The following is a 21,583-nucleotide window of genomic DNA, read 5'->3' on the forward strand; positions in this document are numbered from 1 at the left end:
TAGGAAGACTTAGTGACTTTCAGACTAGCAAGAGTCCCTGTCTTAATTTTTTTTTTTCTTTTGAGGAAAGAAATGCATGTGGATGTGAAAGTTTTGTCTTTTTATTTTTTATTTTTTTTAGAGGTTTATTTATTATGTATACAGCTTTCTGCCTGCATGTATGCCTACAGGCCAGAAGAGGGCACAAGATCTCATTACAGATGGTTGTGACCTACTGTGATTGCTGGGAATTGAACTCAGGACCTCTGGAAGAGCAGAGTGCTCTTAACCACTGAGCCATTTCTCCAACCTGGATGCTTTGTCTTTAATTATCCTGTATTTGAGAAATTAGACAGGTTTTGGAGCTACAGGATCTATTTGATTTTTGCAATCTCTTAGAATTTCAGTTTATATTATACAATCTGTGTTTTATCTGTTAAACAATATTCATCAGGGAGAGATGTTGAAGTAACTGTAGATAACTCATTTCCCTAAACATATGTATGAATTCCCAAGGATCTGATTACTTAGTGTAGAGAGAATTTGGTTTCTTTGAAAAACATAGACATTTTTTGGGGGACTATGCTTTTGTTTTAATCCCAGGTATGTGATATAGAGCTGCTTCATATTGTCCACAGAAGCTGAATTATGGTTTGCCTTGTGCTCTAGCAAGGGCGTGATTTTGCCAGCTGCAGACAGTTTCTGCCATTTGGAATTTCCAGAGGGTATATAAGAACTAGGGACGGAGAGGCAGGGTTGTTGGCTGCAGTTTGTTAAGTAGTTGTGAGCAAGGAAACAGGAAGAAGAAATTAGATATACCGGACAACGAAGATGAAACTTGCTCCAAGCAGCTCAATGGCCCTAATCAGCAGAAAGTAGTCCAATGCAATGATGGCCCCTTCCACCCCTATCCTCTTTTTCTCTATTTAGTATTAGGGAGCTAAAAGGGAGGAAGAAAGGAACACACAAAGTATCGAAAGACCACCTACACTTGCTCTGATCACCCATGTTTTAGAATGTCAATATATAGTCTTGAGTTAGGACTATGGTGCAGAACGGAACAGCTGAACCTTTAAAATCTTCCTTTTTTTCGTATCAGATTCGAAAACTGGCACCATGTATGAGGCTTGCTTTAGGGACGACCATTGTGGAGACCTAGCTGGTGGTGTTGGATATAGACTTGAGACTCACAGAAATGGGAAAACTATCTGGAGTCAGAAAATCTGGATTTTGCCTTACTTTGACTTGGTAACCTAATAGAACCATTTAACTCTCTTCTAACAAAGGGAACAGCAAGATGTGTGTAGTTTACTTGAGAAAAGCTCTGCCAATCCCAGGCACCTCGCAACTGAACTCCGAGGTAGCAAGCACGGTGCAGGATTCCTGACAGTCTGCCATTCCCCCGAGAGGCAGAGGGGGCAGGTATCCTCGCCGATCCTCCCTGTGGTCACAAGGCTAAGAACCGCGGACTGACTGGACTCGGCCCGGCCCGCGCGGCCCCGCTGCTCAGGGTGAGTTCGGGCGGGCGCCGGGGGTCGCGCGGGGTCGGAAGCCGGTACCGCGGCTTTAACGTGCCGTACTGGAAGGCCGGCCGGTTGGGCCGCCGGAACTTTTGTCACTCAACTGTCGTCCGGCCGGGGCCTGGGCTTTGTTCAGTCATTCGTGAGGCCTGGGCGCGCGGCCGGAGGCGGCGCTTCTCTCACACGGAGGCGGGAGGCTCGGCCGCGGACCGCCGGCGACGTACGAGCAGGTCTGGGAGGGGCGCGGGCGAAGAGCGGCGCGCGGCTGAGCGGGCGGCGGCCGGCGGTGGGCGAGGCCGGTGACCCAACAGAGCTGCGGGCCACGGGGACCCCGCCCGCCGGGCTCGGGCACACGCCGCAGGTCCCGGACCAGCAGCTCGCGCCGCGCTCTGCACGCTCTGCACCAGGGCGCCTCTAGTCGCGGGTGGGAGCGCGCCTCGGGACCGGGCCGGCCAGGCGCGGGAGGCGGGCGGCGGGCGGCGGGCGTACGGGAGCCGCGGCCGCAGGCCCCGGGCCTCGGCCCGCCCCGCGCGCGCCCCCGCCGGCCCGTGCGCGCCCACCGGCTCCCGGCTCGCGCGGCTCGCGGAGCGGGATCCCGGGAGACGAGGAGGCGGGGGCGAGCACAAGATGGCGGGTACGTGGCTCCAGTTCCCCGGGCGGCGGCGGCGGCGACGGCGGCGGCTCCCCGCACTCGGCAGCGCCCGGGAGAGGCCGGCGCGGGGAGGCGCCGCCGGGCGGGCGGCGGGCGGCTGGGGCGCGGTGCCGGCCCGGGACGCTCACCCAGCCTTTCTTCTCTTTCCCGGCGCAGACCTCTCGCTGCTCCAGGAGGACCTGCCGGAGGACGCGGACGGACGTGAGTGGTGGGCGGCTCCGCAGCCGGGGAGGGCGGCGGGCGAGCGGGTGGACTCGGGACCTCGCCGCGCAGGAGGCGCCCGCGTGGCCCGACCTCGGCCGCCGCCCGCAGGCTCGGGCCGCGGAGCGGCTGTTGGGGAAGCAGAAGCCCGTGGGGCGGAGGCCGGAGAGGGGACATGGGTGTGTTTTTTTTCTGAATGTCTTCCGCACCCTTGCTTGGAGGAAGGAGGCGGCGGGCGGGCGCCGGGAGGTGTTTCCGTAACGCTTGGGGGCTGCGTGGCGGCGGTGCAGTGCTCGTCCCGCCCCTCTGGGGTTCCCTTGCCCGGAGTGTGTGCAGATTACATACCTGTGTTTTACTTGAGCTCTGAGCCCTTTTGGGTCCCCACCACCACTCACACATTTGGTTACTGATTTTCCGGTAGGTTAGAAGGTGTGGCCTTGGCAGGATGCAGTGACTAGGTTCAGAGAGCAGCTTTTTAAAATTGGGAGTGTTCAAAGCTTATTCGCACACTTTAATGTTAAAATTGCAGGTTTCAGTTGATATGCTAAAGTTTTTAAAGAGTTGATTCTTTTTGTACATTAAAAAAAAGCCTGCTCAACTTGTGGACATTGTTTCCATGTGGTGAAGGAATTATTTAGAAAGATATCTTTAATTTTTAATGTGTTTTGTGTTTTTCTAAGCTTCAGAAAACAATATGGGTTGGAGACAGAAAAGACTACGATGAGTTAGCTAAGTTTATATGGAAAGAAGTTGTAAATTACACTTAAGTAGACATGATTTCTACTCATGTTAATGTTTCCAGATACAGTGACTGGTGAAAAATCAAGTCAGTAGATTCTAAAATGCATTTTAGGAATAAAATGTGCAAAAAATGTATTCAATGTAGATCGTGGGAAACTTCAGCAGATCAAGAAATATGCAAAGTTGAGCTGATTACCATAACACAAGAGCTGTCTGGTTAGAGGAGAGCCTGCCTAGACTGAGTAGTGTGATTAATACCTGCCCAGGTAATCCAGAGATGCCATCCTTGAAATTGTTCTTCCAAATATTATGCAGATAATCAGCATTGTCTGATACGATTTTCTTTACTCCATTTAAATCCTCTTCTGAGCAATGGGAGGTGTTGCATTGAGAAAGTCTTAGTCAGCACTTCTGTTGGTATGGTGAAACTACATAGCCTAAAGCAACTTGAGAAGGAAAGGTTTGTCTCCCCTATTCCTCCTTATTACAGTTCATCACCATCATCAGGGCAGTCTGGGTAAGAGTTTACACAGGGCAGGAACCTGGAAGCCAGAGCTGATGCACAGGCCATGGAGGGGCGCTGCATACTGGTTTGTTCCTCCTGGCTCTCTCAGCCTGCTTTCTTAAAGCCCTCAAGATCCAGAGATGGCACTACCAGCAACAGGCTGGGCCCTCCCACATAGGCCCCTCAGAATATGCTCTTCAGGCTTGCCTAGTGGCAGATAAAGAGGTTTCCTCTCTCAGATGACTCGGCCTGTGTCAACACTAACCAGCACAGAAGGGCTTCTCTAAATAGTATTTTTAAAGAAGTGTCATATCAGACCCACCTGTTGCTAAATCTGCTTGGGTACATGGGTGCTCTTCTTACAGCTTCTGCATTTAGTATTTTTCTCCCTTTAGGTCACTTATTGGCTTATTAGAGTGTAATCAAAGCAACTATTGATTTTAGATCTCTCCCAAGGTTAGGAATTGGAGAAGTTACCCTGGTTGTAATTTTGAGGCCGGAGCCTCTTGTTCTTATAAAGTGTAAATCTTTTGTGGCTGGCTGTAGTGGAAACATCTGAGTCAGGGTCTGTGCTTCCCAGAAGGTACAGTGCAGTCTCTGTTGGGGAGCACAGTTGGAAGGAAGTGTTTCACAGTGAGTTGTAGTAGTTGGGTTTGAAAGGTCACAGCTTGAGCCCTCTAGTGGTTTATAGGCAGCTTTCAAGGATGCTGTCAGGAAGGTGTCTGGTGCTTTGTTGCAGTCTTGGCAATGGGCACTTTTGATCACCTAGGATAGTTCACTTAGCTCTGTCATGCCTCTGTCTTGTCATTGAGACAGGTATAAAAACACTGCAGACTTTATGTCATCATTCATAAGTTAACATGAATCAGTGTGTGTGTGTGACACTTGGAGCAGTACTTTTATGAGTCATGAGCAAAGGTGGCTTCAAGAAGCAGAGAAGGATGTAAGGGCATTGGCATTATGGAGTCTGTACTTAGAAAGGTTGCTCAATGCTTGCAAATTACCGTTAAGGTTTAATTCTCTGTTCAGTTTAGGTTAAAACATATTTGAAGGCACAAATAGTTTATTAGCTATTTATAATTTGGTTGAAGACATTCTTAGAACAATTGCTGTTTTTCTCAGTTGCTGAAGTTTTAACAGAGAAAGCATGAGAGACTAACTATAGTGTACACTTGGAGGATTGGTAAGGAGGTACAAAGGCTGTTCACATCCGAGAGCAGTGGTTCTCACCACCTTCCTAATGTTGCCACCCTTAATGTAGTCCCCAAACATAATGTAATGTTTGTTGTTACCTCATAACTGCAATTTTGCTACTGTTATGAGTTATAATATAAATATCTTTGTTTCCTGATGGTATTAGGTGACCCCTGTGAAAGGATCATCCAATTTCAAAGGGATCGTGACCCACAGGTTAAGAAACGTCCTAGAGATTAGGGATAATAGAGGGCCTGGGGACTGTGGGACACAGTCTGACTCCGACTGCCCTTACAAATGAACTTACCAGCTTGTGAGGGTGACTTTCTCTTTTATGGAGGACAGCCAGAGTTTACCCAGAGACTTCCCTGTACCAGCTGGATGGCCTCATGATAGGGAGAAAATGATTTTGTGTTCAGGCCCTAGAGTCTTGGTTGTCTTTTCTAGATAAATGGCTTAGGCTATGTTGGAAGGGAGGGTAATTCCTCTGCACCCAGGGAGACCAAGAGAGGACACAGTGGGAACCAGATCTTGACTGAGGGTATTACAAGGTCTTATAATTGGTTTCAAGTTCCAACATCTGTATAGAATTTGTAGGATGGGAGAAAGAGCTAATCAAAGATGGATTTGGCTGATACCTTTGGAGGCAAAATCTAGTTCAGTCATAATAACTGAAAGATATATGTATGTGTATCATTTATGAAAAGGCCACAAAGGTAAATATAGTTACTGTATTAAAATTAAGTTTAGGAAAGTAATAAAATATTTTGTTTGAAAAATTTCAGTACTGTATTGTGTAAAACATTTTAAATTCAAAGTGAAGGCAAACAATCGACTCCATTTGAATAGATGTCTCAGAAAATTTCAGAGTAAAAACCCTTTTTAATTTTGATTATCTTGACTAATAGAGTTGATACAGAGTTTTAGAGAAACGCTTCAGCATTTTATTGTCAGTTTTCCAAAGCTACAATTTGATATTGCTAAGTTTCTGGAATGTATGAACTGGGACTTAGAGATACAGTAAGATTTGTTAATGTGTGTAGAACTTCTCTGTGGGTGTTTGAGTAAAACTTGAATTTTTAAGTAACATACTGCAGATCTCACTTGAAGAGTGGTTCCACTTGGCAGTTTTCAGTAGCTCAGAGGCACACCTTCTTCTGTGCTGTGCTCATCTAGTTCTGATGACGTCACTGTAGCCACAGAAATCCCTAAGTGCAGATAGAACTTGAAGTAGGCCTTCTTTATTTTGAAATATTATATTTTGGGCTGGAGAGGTGGCTCAGAAGTTAAGAGCATTCTGCTCTTCTGGAGGACCCAGGTTCAGTTCTCAGCACCCACTTGGTGGCTCAATCTTGTTCAGGGATTCCAGCACCACTTCCCGACTTTCCTGACCATCTGACATGCTATGCAAAACACCTAGCCACATAAACTAAAACAAATAAAATACCATGAATTAGTTTTTGTCATTTAAATTTAAATCACCTAGTTTACACCATAATATCAGTATAGACATGTTGCCTGAAACTCTTTTGGAAGTTAGTCTAGATGATGTCTGGGATTAGTTTACACAGAGATGCTGCTAAGCTGGGGATCTGGTTTGGTGGTTGTTTACTCTTGTCTTACCAGTGACAAAGCATGCTGCTGAGCTTTGAAGCTGGGTGTGCTGGGTGCCTTTTCTCAGTTCCTGAGGTTTTGTTGGAATCCCTCCATGTGACTTTTGGGGCTTTGGGGACTATTAAAGCAGAGACCAGAAATGCTAGTCTAGGAGGTGAGCAGGGCAGCTCCAGGTGTGCTCCTTTCAGACTCCCTTTCCTCTGGCTGTCTTTTTTTTTTTTTTTTTTTTTTTTTTTTAAATCTTTTTATTGTTAAGTTCTGTGTGTGTGTGTATGTGTGTGTGTGTGTGTGTGTGTGTGTGTGTGTGTGTGCGCAAGTGCCCATAGAGGCCAGAGCCATCATCTCCCTGGAACCTTCTGCTTTTAAAACCAACCTTCACAAGGTTTGACAAAGGGGAGGTGGAGGTATGGCAAATAGTTAAAACATATGGCTCTATCTAGTGGCATTCAGGGAGTCCATGGAAAGGCCTCCCCCCAAAGGAGTATTTGTTGTCATATGATCTGGACTTGAAAGTGCTTTGGCTAGTTTTAGTAGGAGCTGAGAGATGGTTGAGCAGTTAGCAGTGTTTACTGCTCTTGCAGAGGCCCGACTTCAGTTTTCAGCACCTACATCATGACTCCCAGCCGTATATAACTCCAGTTCCAGGGAACCTACATCAGGCTCTCTCAAGAGCTCTGTACTGCACATATGATGCACATAAAATCACACAGGTTCACTTTGTCTTTCCAAAACAAATAATTTATATTTGCTTATTGAATTGGTGTATCTTAATAGTCTCATATTTTGAAGTAAAAATATTTTTCTCCTTTGGTAAGGTTTTTTTGCCATCAGTTACCTGACAAAGAAGCCCCTAAAACTGAGTTAGGGTTTGTTTTGCTTTTGCCTTGTGTCTGAGAATAAATCTAATTTAACATCTAAGGTATAAGAGTAGGTGATACTTGTTTGGAAGCTTGGCCTGGGATGTAAAGATTGGTGGAATGTAAGGCTAACTATAAGGTGGACCGGTTTTGAGTGGGTTTACCTTAATGCATTCTCCAAACCCATCAAACCCATCTTTGCTCTTAGGTGCCTTAGTTCCTTTGCCCAGCTATAGGTCTCACCCACCCTCTACTGTGTGCTCTTCTGAGGCAAGGGAGAGGAGGCAGGCTAGCACCTATGTAATTTCATCATTACAAATGTTAATGCTACCTGTACTTTAATATTCACAGCCAGATTTTACTGTAGATCATTTTTACATTCAAACATGTCAAGTTTGTTTTGGTGGAAATAACTCATTTGTGTAATACTTGGCTTTCTGGGAATTGATGGTAATTTGGACCTGAGTTTCTTCACATCTTACCCATTGAAAAAATGATAGTAACCAAAGTAATTTAGGTTAATAAGACTGGGAGAGAATGTCTTCTCACTGAGAGAAGAAAGCAGTGGAATCCCATTCCCTGTGAATCCTATTTGGTAGCTACATATTTCTCTATCCTGCAGCAGTTAGAAAGTGTGGTCTTGGTGACTCACTTTCTATTCACTTAAAAGTTTCCAGTATTCATAGGGAATTGGTTACAGAACCCCATTTGTTGGCACATGAGGGAGTCCCTTTACCAAATGGCATCCTTGCGCATAACTTATGCATACTGAATGATTTCTATATTCCTTATATTATCTGATACAGATAGTAGTGGTGTTATTTAGGGAATAATCACCAAAAAGTGTGTATGTGTTCAGTATAGAAGCGAGCTCCTCTCCTCACATTTAGTTGTATTCAAGGATGCCAAATCTGTGGACATGGAAGGTCCATTGTACCATAGGCTGGGGTTGGAAGCTAATGAGTCTGAGGCCACTTTAGGGCACACCACAGCAAATCCTAGACCTAGGCTTTGTCTCAAAAACCAAAAATATGGTTTGGTGAGATGAATCAGTGGTAAAGCCTGCGTACCTGAGCTTGGTAGAATGAGAGAATTGATTTCTACAAGTTACCCTCTGATCAGCAAACTCTCATGTGCGTACACACACAAAAATAAATGAATAAATGTAGGAAAAAGCTTTAAAAAGCCCAGAATCACAGAAGTGTTGCCTTAGTTCACCTGTGAGCTGTGCTACAGGACAACATGTCAGTTACAAAGTCATTGTATAGGGCAGTGTGTCAGTTACTTGGAAACACTCAATGACTTGATGCTTCAGTGACTTTGATGTATTCTAGTAATACCTTGAATGCTGTTGCAAAGCACACACTCAAACCTGCCTTCCCTGTTGCTCAGGCTATGTGTAAGGATTGAATCATGTTCTTTTCAGATTTGCCTCTTTATAGTATTTGGCTAGACAGTGGTAGAACACTTGCCTAGCATTTGCAAGTGTTCTGGTTCTATCCCTAGAGCACACATGCATGCACACATGTACACACACATGTCTGTACATACACATGCACCCCCTCACATGAATGTACTCCAGGCGTGATGGTGCACACCTTTATCCCCTACAGAGGCAAGAGGATCTCTCTTGAGTTTGAGGCCAGCCTGGTCTACATAATGAGTTCTGCGAGAGACAGAGCTGCACAAAAGAGTATCTCAAATATAGGTGAAATTTTCTCCCAGAGTGACTTAACTATGTTTTTGCTACATCACAATGCTAGTCATTGGAAAGTAGGTTTGTTAGCCTGTGTCTGCTTTGTGCCTGCCCAGATCTGCCATCAAATAGTAAATATGTATTAACATATGTTTCCAGGAAAATTTTATTTATAAATGTTGAAGATAGAATTGTTTTGGCATGCTGGCTGTAAAAATCCAAGGTCTGACACATTATTTTTATCCATAGTTGAGTTCCCAGCACATAGTAGGCCACTGATACCTTTGATAAATCTGAGATGGACCTTTACTTTTCTGAACAAGCTAAATAAGGTCAAAATCCCAATTTGTTTCATATGATTTAGTTTAAAATTAAACTTAGTAGTTTTAAGTCTTCACTCTCACAAAATATAGTGACTCTCTGGATGGAAACTCCATTGTTAACATTCTTCTAGTTGGCTCTTTCTGCTTTCTACATAATTATACAGATATAGACAAAATAGAATATTCGTTTTAATTTTAATTTCTACAGTGGGCCTTTTAGGGATAAATGGTTATATTTAGCCCTTCTGTCCTAAGAGTGAAGGTATTCTTTACTAGATATAGTCAGCACTCATCAGCAGAGCTGTTGTGTGTGTGTAGTGCACACTGAAATGGCTCCATGTGTCCAGGACTACCTGCCCTCCATGGAACTGTCTTTGCTAAGTGAGATTCACACATCACACTTATCATGTCTCTGTTTTCTCAGCATTTACCTCCTGTGACGCTGCATATGCTTTATTTCTCAGTGTAGTTTACTTGGATTATTTTAGACAGGGTTTCCTATATAGTGTAAGTAGCCCAGGTTGACCTTCAGCCTTTTGTTTTAGAGCACCTGGTTTTAGAAACTCTGCCCAGAGATACTGAACTTTGGAAGGGATCACTGGTTGCTTGTTTTCCTTGACTTCCGTCTAGTTTATTTTCTGCTTTTTGGCAAGTCAGTGGTGTGATAATCTTGTAATCTCCTGCCCAGGACTCACTTTCTGTGTCTGTCTGTCTGTCTGTCTGTCTCTCCCTCCCTCCCTCCCTCCCTCCCTCCCTCCCTCTGTGTGTGTATGTATTAGACTGACTGTCCTCAGTCCACTCCGGTGTCCTAGTCATAGTAACTGGCACTCTGCTCCACAGGAGCATGGTCCTGTTCCATTTATGGTGTGTTTGCTAAAGTATGTTAAAGCCCAGTTTATTTTTATAATAATTTCATACGTCTTAGAGTTCTCTAGAAGAATAGAACTAATAGAATATATATGCATATATGTGGTGTGTGTGTGTGTGTGTGTGTGTGTGTGTGTGAGAGAGAGAGAGAGAGAGAGAGAGAGAGAGAGAGAGAGAGAGAGAGAGAGAGAGAGAGAGAGAGAGAGATATTGATTTATTAGAGTGACTTTCAGGCTGTGATCCAGCTAGTCCTACAATGGCTGTCTACCAATGGAAAGGCTAAGAATTTAAAAGTTGTTCACTCCATGAGGCTGATGTCTCAGCTGGTCTTCAGTATATACACTGGAATTCCAGAAAAGTATGTTCTAATGCCAGTAAAGGAACGGACTTGTCAGCAGTAGTGAGAGCAAGCAGGCAGAGAGCAAGCTTCCTTCTTCCTCATTTTTTTTTTTTTTAATCTAGGCTGCCAGCAGAAGGTATGTTCCAGATTACAGGTGGATCGTTCCACCTCAAAAGCGTGGGTCTTTCCACTCAAAATGATTTAATTAAGAAAAATTCTTCACACGTGTACACCCAGCCGCTTGGGTTTAGTTACTTCCAGATGCAGTCAAGTTGGTTACCAAGGTTACCCAGCATGCCTGTGTTTTGATGGTTCCTTGGTTCCCTGTCATCCCTCTCCCAGTCACCTTTCTCTTTGTAACCACTCCCCCTCCTACTTTTATATGCCTTTTGGGGGCAATAACACATTGAACCCAGGGTTGCTTACATGAGCAAGGGTAAGGGATTATTTACAGGACTCTGGAGCTCTTCCTAGTGGCTACAGTTCTGTAAAAGAAGCCTGCTTCTCCCCCACACATCCCATTCCCCAGTGACCATTAACTGCCAGTAGTTTCTTAGGTGGGCTGAGGCTCTCTTGAGATAAACTCTTAACCCCTAGCAACTGTAACTCCCTCTAAGATCCTTAGGGAAGGGTGTGGCCTTGTAAGCTCCTTCCCTCCATAAGAGAAATCTTGACAGGCCCAGTCCTGTGATGATATCGTCACACCTGCTATGAGTTTGAGTGACATGGCCCTGTCATGTCTGGAGGACAACATTCCACAACACTCCTCCCCTTCATCTAGAAAAGAAGAGGGTATCATGCCCAGTGATGGCTATTTCTGGTTGTCAGCTTGACTACATCTGGAATGAGCTACAGTCCAGAAATGGAGGGCACTTGATCTTGAGGTATAGTGGCCATGAAAAGCTTAGGTCCAGGCAAGGTAGTACATGCCTTATATCCCAGCAGACAGGCAAGCAGATCTCTGAGTTCAAGGCCAGCCTGAGACAGAGCAGATTCCAAGAAAGGATAAATTTAGGTCAGGTGGTGGCCTGGTGGTACAAAGCTTTAATGTGGGCCACACCTTCTTCTGGAGACCAGCATAAGGACAATGGAAAAGGGAAGAGTTTGCTCTGCACCTGCCTGCACTTACTTGCCAGCACTTCTGTTGGAACCTACTTCTACAGAAGACCAGCTGAAACAACTAGCCTCATGTGACTGAGCAACTACTAGAATTTTGCTTCTCATTCACAGCTGCCCATTGTTGGACTACAGACTGTAAGTCATTCCAGTAATTTCCCTTACTATATAAAGACATCTATCAGATACTCAATAGACAACATTTTTGGTACCTGACAGTCTTGATGGCAGTTGCGTGTGGTGGTGCACACCTGTATTCCCAGCGTCAGGGAGGCAGAAGCAGGAGGATTATTTTAAGTACAAGACTCAGTTGGGCCATTTTGTAAATGATAAGGTCCATTCTAATTAAACAATCTGGTCTAGTCCAGCTAGAAAGCTTGTAAACCGCAGAGCGGGAGAGCTGAGTCCAGACCTGGCCTAGATTTTCCACTTCTTTCTCATTTTTAAACCTTTATGTTTTAAAAAGCTGGAGATTAGATGTTTTTAACTACTTTGTATTTCTTCTATGTGCAGGGTGGTAGGAGTTTGCAGAGGGTGTTGTTTGTACTGACTCCTGGGGTGATTTTTGTAACTTTGTGTTTTTATACAGAGAAGTACTCCATTGTTAACAAAAATATTTACTGTTATCCCTTTGTTATCTTTCATGAGTTTCAAGATAAAACAATGTCTCTCATGATCCAGAATTAGAAGGATGCATGGCTGGTTTAGGGCTCTGAAACAGGATTGGCTAGGTTCCTGTAAGGATTCCATTCCATATGATTGGGACACTTGTAGCCCAGACTGGCCTCAAATCCATAACTCTCCTGCCTCAACCTTCCAAGTGCTGAGATCAGCAGGGCTATACATAGTAAGTTTGAGGCCATCCTGGCTTACACAGTGAGATGTTCTCAAAAAAGAAAACAGAAAGAAAAAGGTTCTGATTGAGAGACAGTAGCTCAGTGCTGCCCTTGCCTGGTAATCTATTCTTTTAAATGAAATAGTCCATTTCTAGGTGGGATAATTGTTTGGCTGGACTTGGGACTGGTATTTTTCTGTTTGTTTTATTACCTTATACTTATTTCTTTCCTAGTTTTTTTTCAGATTAAGAATTTTCTAATAATTCCATTTTTATTCCTACATTTTTCTCTGTTTATACCTTTTTGTATGTTTCAAAGATTATTCCCCAAATTGTAATTTTCATCTTTAATTTGTGTTACCATCAATTGAGAGGTAAGGTACTAGGCTGGATACAGCTTAGTGCTTACCTCCTGTGATTGAGACTCCAAACAAAACAGTCAGAAAGGGCTTCTTGGTGTTGGTGCTTCCCAACACTCTGAGTTCCATCCAGAACCCACATGGTGGAAGGAGAGAAGTGACTGCCTATCACAATGCCATAACATCTGCATATACACCCACAGGCACACACTGCTCTACAATAATAGTAAATAAATGTTGAAACTTAGTGTACTACTTCAGTAAGCTGTAGAAACTTTGTAGCAAACCTAACCTTTGCATTTATATAACACCTTGATGCTGTTTTATTTAAAGAAACCACTGGCTGTATATATATGGTATGTATACACAGATATACAGGGATTTTTTTTTCAGTAGCAGTGAGAGGCTGTAAACAGTTTTAGTGACATTTTCATATATGTGTATTACATTATATAAAAACACATATATCATTGTTCTCTGCTTGTCTCATGATAGGATTTTTTTGAATTTCTGTTTTTTTTTTTTTTTTTTTTTTTTTGAGATGAACTGGTTTCTCTGTACAGTTCTGCTGTGTTGTAGATTTTTTCATTATAGCCTGTGGCAGGCATTTGCAGTTTGGGCTGGGTAAGGTTTAAGTTAGTTTTAGTCATCTGTAGTCAAACGTTTATGGCCTCCATTAAGATGAAATCATAGTCAAGAACAGATGAAAAAGCAGGTGTGGTAACATGCTTAGAACTCCAGTATTTAGAATGCTGAGGCAGGAGGACCTTGAGTTTAGGCTGGCTGGGGCACATAGTGAGATCCTGTTTGAAAAGTGGAGTGTGGGTGTGGGGTGGGGATCTTTAAACAGACTAGAGAAGATAACTGGGATAACTCAGGCCAGAGTGACTCCACGAATCCTTACTGAGGCTGCTGCCATAATTGTCTGTGTCACAGGGGAATACCCGTTTTATGTACAAGTGTTGTAGTTCATGACTGAGAGAAAGATGACAAAAATAGAAACAGATAAGGTGTGATTTTCAAATATGGTTTTTTATTTTTACATTTAAATTGATGAGGATATTTATCAAAATAGGTGTCTACAGGCCTCATTCTAGATTTGCATAATCAATATCCGAGTGTATGATCTAAGAATGTGCATTTTAGGTAACTCTCCATGCCTGGTCTTAAGCACAGTGATGTTCAACAATAGCTACTACCAGAGTCTTTTCTGCTCTTCCCACCTTTTATGAACCAGAATCATGTTTATCTGTGAGCCTATGTGAGACTCTGATGAAACAGTTTGGTCATAGTCATAGAATTCTAGAGCCTGCATAAAGGTGCCTGACAAGCATAGCTCAGCAAGCTGACATCATGAAGGAGAGAATGATGGCAAATAAGTGTCCAGTGGCTGTCACAGCTCTCTAGTTAATGAGTAAGGTATCTTATGAATGATGGGGTAGAAATGTTGTGAACATTTTCTGCACTAAGTAATTATTTCTATATATGGTTTAGTGTTGGTTTTTAAACCCAGTTTGAAGTCTGTCTTTTAATAGACATTTAGGCTATTTACAGTTAGTTCCTAATTACAATATAGTTGGGTTTAATTTCTCTCTGGCCTCTCTACCCATGGGTTCTGTCTCTGTAGTTTTCCTTTGGGTTATTTATGGGCTTTCTTATTTATTCATCTTGGATTTTATAAAATAATGGTTGTTTTCAAGTTTATAATTTGATGTTTTAATTCCAGCTGGTACTTTGACCTTCCTTAGTATGTCTTCAAGCAGCATGGTTTAGTTGGTTCCCTCCCACAGCTGCCCCAGATCTGTTTGGGGTGTAGACAGACAGAGTATTAACTCTTAATATACGTATTTTCGTGATTTGTTTTCCTAACATAAGTAGTTGACACTGGATCATTTAATGTTTGTTTAATGAATATAAATACTGTTCTTTTCTAGTAAGCAAAGCTAAACACTTTTTAGCGTTAGTGGCTTCATTATAGAATTGACTAAGTCAGTGTTTGCCTTTCTGTGTATTTTTTCATAAGCTGTTACTGTTCTCTTGAGCATGAAATTTTAGGGCTTTTTTTTTTTTTTAAAGACAGGGTCTCACATGTAAGCCCTGTCTGCCGGAGAACTCACTATATATCTATAGATCTATAGATCAGGCTGCCTCAAACTCAGATCTCTGCCTGCCTCTCCCCCTGCCTCCCAAGTTCTGGGAGCCGTTACATGAGCTAAACACGTGAACATGTTTTTGTTGTTTGTTTTGTTTGTTTTCGAGATAGCAGGGTTTCTCTGTGTAGCCCTGGCTGTCCCAGACTTATTCTGTAGACCAGGCTGGTTTTAAAATCATAGAGATCCAGATATCTGCCTGCCTCTGTCTCCCTAGTGGTTGACTTTAAAGTCACTGTGTGTCTTTGTACTGAGTTTCTGCAGTCACTGAGTATGCTGCTAGAGGCCAGGAAGACTGTGGGTGGAGAAAGGAGGACTATCCTTGAGGTAGCTCTGGGATGATTTTAAGGTCTTTATTTGTACTGCTTCAGCAGGCAAGGGCACGTGGAGTTTCAGAGTATTATAAGGAGTATTTCTGATGTTTCTGCTAGTTGGTGTGGATGACTACAGCTCAGAGTCTGATGTGATTATTATACCTTCAGCCCTGGACTTTGTCTCACAAGATGAAATGTTGACACCCTTGGGGAGGCTGGACAAGTATGCTGCAAGTGAGAACATATTTAACAGGTATGTGTGTTCTCTTCATTAACATGAAAGGAATATCAGCAGGGATACAGAATGATCCACCCCAGAGGAGGTGTCAGGTGCAGTCAGGTCCTGGGTTTATAGCCTGATCTGAGTGTATTTGTCTTGTTAGTTGTTGGGTTAGTTGGTTATCATATAATTGCTTATTGGGTTGCGTATTACCCCTCTACCAGCTGACATGACATACTTCCTGTTATTTCTTCTGGAATCTCAAGTCTTTATTGAATTTTTTTGACTGTAGACAATAAACTCATACTAGTAAATATGACATTTAACATAATAAAGAGTAATATAGTTTACCATTATTGTGATGAGAGGATAATTGAAGTGAAAATTGATTGACTAGAAATTTCTGTAATTATTTGGATAAAGATAAAAAATTGGTAATAATCTTTTCAGTAAAATCATTACCAACTTTTGTTTCTTAGAAATTACAAGTTTAGTTGTGATTTGCAAACAGAAAAACTGTCTTTATGAAACATAAGTGTTCTGTGTTTTGACGTTCTAAATAACAAGCACTGGCAGCACTGATCACCATCTGATTTTCTCCTGTAGACAAATGGTGGCCCGGAGTTTGCTGGATACTCTGAGGGAAGTTTGCGATGATGAGAGGGACTGCATTGCTGTCTTGGAAAGAATTAGCCGATTAGCTGATGACTCAGGTATATGTTTATAGAGAAATGGATATATTGTTTCTAGAAAGTCTTCTTTCACTAAATCTGTATTTCTAAACCTACTGGAGAGATCGAGATGTAAGATTTCCCAAGACCTTGGCAAATGACCCCACCTCTTATCCCAGCACTCCGAAGAACTTGTGTTCAAAGCTATTCTGTACTATACACAGAGAGACCCTCCCCCCCAAAAAATTCTTTTTTTAGGAAATTGTTATTCTACTAGTCATAAGTGGAAAAACAGTTTACATATGTTCATTTACTTAATTTTTGAAATTTCTCATTAATATAAATCTAAGAAATTAGGTTATTTCTGTGATTTATGTTAACATTTTAGAGTCAATAATAATTTTTAAATTTAGAAGTGGAAAGTGGGGGGATTACTCTAGTTTGAAACCAGCCTGGACTGCATAGTAAATTCCAGCTAGTCTGAGGTAGGGAGTGAACTTGACTTGAAAACTTGATAATAATAATGTGACAATATTTTTAAGATGTGCCCAGCAAGTTCCTAGGGTCTGCCTGTTGCTTTTGCCTCTCAGTGCTGGGCCATGGGGGTCACTCCCACTTCCACGTGAGTGCTGGTGATCAGAACTCTGGTCTCCTGCTTGCTTATCAGGTACTCACTCACCCATTGAGCTGGCTCCCAGTCAGTCATTTATTTATTATACGACAACACTGTAGCATCTTCAGACACCAGAAGAGGGCATTGGATCCCATTACAGATGGCTGTGAGTCACCGTGTGGTTGCTGGGAATTGAACTCAGGACTTCTGGAAGAGCAGCCAATGCTCTTAACCACTGAGCCATTGCTCCAGGCCCCCAGTAGCAGGTTTTCAGCACATGTATATACTTGAATTTATAAACATTCAAAAATAAAGGTTGAAATCTTTTTCCTTAAATTTATTTGTTAAAGTGTTTTTAATTTTTTGTAAACTCGTTGGCTTTCAACAGGCTCATTTTTTAAACTTGAGATGAACTAATCCTTTTATAAGCAGTTGATGTATTAGCCTTAAAGTTTAAGGTTCAAATTTAAAGAATGAAAACAATATTTGTAACTATTAATTTATCTTTGTCACATAATTGCTTTTGCTATACTGAAAGGAAAAGTCACGGGGCACCATAATGTGCACCACTGAAAGGAAAAGTCATGGGGCACCAGTGTTGTAAAAAGATGACGTCCCGGGTTTCGGCACCAATGTTGGAAAAAGGATGAAGAGAGTGGGGGGCATATGGCCCATGGAGGTGCAGCGAGGCCTGGGGGCAAGGGAGATGCCTCTGGGGGGCGGCCCATGTTGGGAATCCCTTCCCCCTGAGGGACTAGCCACACAATAGTATAATACAGAATAGAGTTTATTCAGGTCATGGGAGGGTTAAGAGGGTAGTAGAGGCAGAGAGAGGAATAGAGAAACAGAGGAGAAGAGGCCAACCTTCTTGAGCACGTGGAGAGAGAGGGGGGGAAGGGAAGGGGAAGAGGAGGGGTAAAGGGGGAGAGCACAGCTGCAAGAGGCCAAGAGGCCTAGAGAGGCAAGAGAGAGAGGAGGGGGCAAGCAGCCCCTTTTATAGTGTCAGGTCACTGGGGCGGAGCATACCAGGCTACTGCCAGGTAATTGAGGGGTGGGGTTTACAGAATCCCAACAATTACTTATTCTGCAGTGGCTTTAGAAGGGTCTAATAAACTATAATTTTGTAGTTTTTGTTTGTGTTAAGTTATTTGGTCATATAAAAGGTTGTATTGGATTTTTAGGTTAACAATATGCAGAGGGGAAAGGGCACACTTGTGAGGAAAACAAAAAGTTAGAAGCTAGAGGGGTGTAGATGAGAGCTTTGTCACAGGCGTGTATGGGGTGTGTCATCTAGATAGGAAAAGGTGGTGACTGAGGTCTGTAATCTGCTGTTAGAATTAACAGGTCAGCAGCATGAACTGTCTCAGTGACAGGAAGACTGAGAGATGCACAGCTTGTTACATAGATGGGGCCTTTGAGAGACTGAAGTGCCTAGGAGCCATTCTAAAGTGACTTGAGCAAGAAGAGTGTCAAGGGACCAACTGTTTCTGAGGTTTCCTGTTGCTGATCTTACTACAGGGTGGGAGGAGGAAGCTAGAATAAGACATTCAGTAGGGATTAAATAAAGGCCTGTGTTTTGGCTGAGCCACAGCACAACTAGAAACAGTTTTGTTTTTTTCTTCAGTAAATAACACAAACTCGGGGGTTACAATGGGATCAAATACCCTGCACATTCGAGGGTTCATTCTGTCAGAAGATTTCAGCCATTGACTTTTGAAATATTGATTTACCCCTGTCTTAAAATCTTTTTTGAAATTTAGTTTTGGTTGTATGTCTGTATGTGTTTTTGAGATAAGATTCATGTAGTTCAGTTAGCCTTGAACTTGCTATGTAACTGAGAATAATCTTGATCTTGAAAAAAATAACCATATAGCTTTTTAAAAATTGGCTTACTTCCAGCTTGAATTTCTCATGATTTTTTACTTTCACATCCCAAGTGCTAGGATCACAGGCATATTATGTAGTGCTGAGCATGGAGCCCAGGGCTTGGTGGTGGATGGGCATTCTAACATCATCACTGACTGAGTAGATGTTTAATATGGTTGAGAATGTGGAGCTGGTAAACAAGTTTATAATAATAATAATAATAATAATAATAATAATAATAATAATAATAACAAATTAAAAGAATAACAATAGGCCCCCATGGATTTCCACCGACTTTTTCAGTCTTTCATTTTTCATGGGCATTTTGATTGTTTCTCTCTGCTGGGAAATTCCAGTCTGCCTCCTGAGCACTTCGAGGTTTTGTTGCTGGTAATGATACCTTTTCCCAGAACTTTAGATTCTATTTTCATGTTGTCTTGCTCTTCATGGCCTGTTGTGTTCTTTCCTTGGTTGTGTCTCCTGATACTGTCTATTTAAAATGGAATGTTTGAAGAGGTTTAGACCACTCTGGTTGTTGAAGACTTGGTATTAATCTTCCCTTGTGTCTTAATCTTTTTCTGCTAAAGGTTCATCTTCATGTTCCTTAGGGACTGTGGGTTTGTTTAGTCACCTATGCTGTTTTACCTTTTAACTAACGTGGTACCTGTTTTTAAAGGGAAATTAGTTGTTTTAATTGTACTTATAATCTTTCAGTGATGAAATGAGAGGAGGGGCTGTTGGTCTTAAAACTTTTCCTAGGTTGTTCTTACATCATGCAGTCTGCAGATGGTAGCCTATTTTAGTGTTGGCATCATTTACAGTGCTGTCCTACCACAGAATTGGTAGGGATGCCAGATAGAGTATTTAACCCCCAGTTCAATGTGGCTTGTTATAGATGCTTGGTCAATGTATATACCCTTAAGAAGTTCTTTACCCACTGCACACTCAGACAGGATTGAGTGTGGTTGGGAGTGACTTCTACCTCTCATTTACGGAAAGAAGTGTCAGGATAGAGAGCATTGTGACCTCTTACCATGCTGGTTCCTAAGTAGCCCAGATGAAGGAAGGCAGCTGTCTCCGTGCTTGTTCATGTTGCTGTTGTTTCACTAGAACCAACTGTGAGAGCAGAGCTGATGGAACAAGTGCCGCACATTGCACTGTTTTGTCAAGAGAACCGGCCTTCGATACCATATGCTTTTTCCAAGTACTTACTACCAATTGTGGTTAGATACCTTGCAGACCAGAATAATCAGGTAAGAGTTGCATTTACTTGTTCTTAAAGGACATATATATATATAGCATAGTACATGTAGAATGGCCCAACCCAAGTGATGTAATTTGAATTTTTTTGGGTCTAATTTCATTATTATATCTTCCAGAAGTGACTTCTTATCTTAGATTAAGGCGAGTTGAAAGTCTAACAAATTTAAAAGCGAGGGGCCTTGACCCCATTATAAAGGGCACCTGCTCACCAGTCCTCCCTTACCCCAGTGACCCTCTGTAAGAGCTGAGCAAATATCTGCTGTTTTGCAAGTTACAGGTTCCTACTTTAGTAGACGTGTTTTCATCTGCAAATGATGTTGTAGAAAATTTGTTTGTTTTTGTTTTTTCGAAACAGAGCTTTCTCTGTGTAGCCCTGGCTGTCCTGGAACTCACTAGACCACGCTGGCCTCAGATTCAGAGATCCACCTATCTCTGCCTTCAAAGGCATGCACTGCCATTGCCTGGTTACTTCTTTATACAGTGGTGGTTTTTTTTTTTTTTTTTTTTTTTTTTTTACCTATTTTTTTTTATTGGATACTCTCAGTATTTACATTTCAAATGTTATCCCCTTTTTCCCCCCTCCTATATCCCCCCACCTTGTGTTTTTCTTGGTAGGTGAGGAAAACTAGTCAGGCAGCTTTGCTGGCTCTGCTGGAGCAGGAGCTGATTGAGCGATTTGATGTGGAGACCAAGGTGTGCCCTGTCCTCATAGACTTGACTGCTCCAGACAGCAATGACGATGTGAAGACAGAGGCTGTGGCTGTAAGTGTGCCCTCTGTTTAGGCAAACCGATAGTGAGCGTTGAGAGTGCGATGATATGTGTGTCACTCCCATCCTTGGTTCCCAAGCTGAGACCAGAGCATAGAAAAGCACTAAATATATAACATTGGTCTTTTGTTGATATAAAAAATAGTAACAGAAATTGCCAGTGACTACAGGTCAACCATGAGAACAGAGATGGCCTTCTAGTTTTCTGTCCCTTGAGAATTTCCTTTTCATTATTTCTTACATATTCGATGTTAACAAAAATTTAGATGCTTTTTTTCAGCAGTTTTCATTGTTGTGAAACTTATATAAAATTAGCCATTTAAAGTATAGTATTTAGTGGCATTTAATACAATCACAATGTACAGTTATTACCCCTACCTTGCTCCAAACAATCACGTTTTAATTTCAGAAATTCCACAGTAAAGAAAATCAGCTTGATATAACTATTGGTTATATTAAGGGGAGCCTAGCCTAAAAGCATAATTATAATGTTTAGGATTGGTACAAAGCTTAGGATTCCCCCATATCTTATGTTTGTTTTAAGAAAAAAAATAATTCTATGTTACCTAGATTAGACAGAGCTTCAAATTTCAGCTTTGCCTCGTTGAAACACTGAGCTGTTTGTGGGAGTTGGGAGTCGCAGGTGCTGTCTCCTCAAGGATGTAAGGACTGTAGGTAGGAATTGTTGGACCTGCAGACTCATTTGAGAAGTGGCAGTCCAACAGCCATGATTGTGATGCTCCTGGAAGGGATTTACTTATGTATTTGATGGCACAGTTATGTTTTGTAGCTTTGAACAGAAAGATCTACTTTTGTTAGATTTCACATTTTAACATTATAAATGATGTATTTTTAAAGCTTTCTACTTCACTGTTAATTTATAGAAATATAAACCTTTTTTATTCTGATGTACATATCC

The 21,583-nt window shown here is 42.3% G+C and overlaps 1 protein-coding gene across 3 annotated transcripts in view; it reads left to right on the forward strand.

Annotated features, from left to right (window-relative positions):
* Window positions 1-1,448: 1,448 nt before the first annotated feature.
* PPP4R1 (protein phosphatase 4 regulatory subunit 1) overlaps window positions 1,449-21,583 on the forward strand; it is a 46,888-nt gene continuing 26,753 nt past the window's right edge. Inside the window, exons 1-6 of one of the 3 annotated variants that reach the window (XM_080933449.1) lie at window positions 1,449-1,490; window positions 2,308-2,352; window positions 15,432-15,516; window positions 16,090-16,196; window positions 19,744-19,886; window positions 20,512-20,658. In XM_080933449.1, coding sequence (XP_080789575.1) covers window positions 15,458-15,516; window positions 16,090-16,196; window positions 19,744-19,886; window positions 20,512-20,658 — 456 coding nt within the window. In that variant the 5' untranslated portion in view covers window positions 1,449-1,490; window positions 2,308-2,352; window positions 15,432-15,457. Of the gene's footprint in view, window positions 1,491-2,027; window positions 2,134-2,307; window positions 2,353-15,380; window positions 15,517-16,089; window positions 16,197-19,743; window positions 19,887-20,511; window positions 20,659-21,583 lie in introns of those variants that run through there. The other 2 variants (XM_080933447.1, XM_080933448.1) reach the window with 2 other exon arrangements.

The sequence above is a fragment of the Micromys minutus genome (assembly GCF_963924665.1).
Source record: "Micromys minutus genome assembly, chromosome: 19".
Lineage (NCBI taxonomy): Eukaryota > Metazoa > Chordata > Mammalia > Rodentia > Muridae > Micromys > Micromys minutus.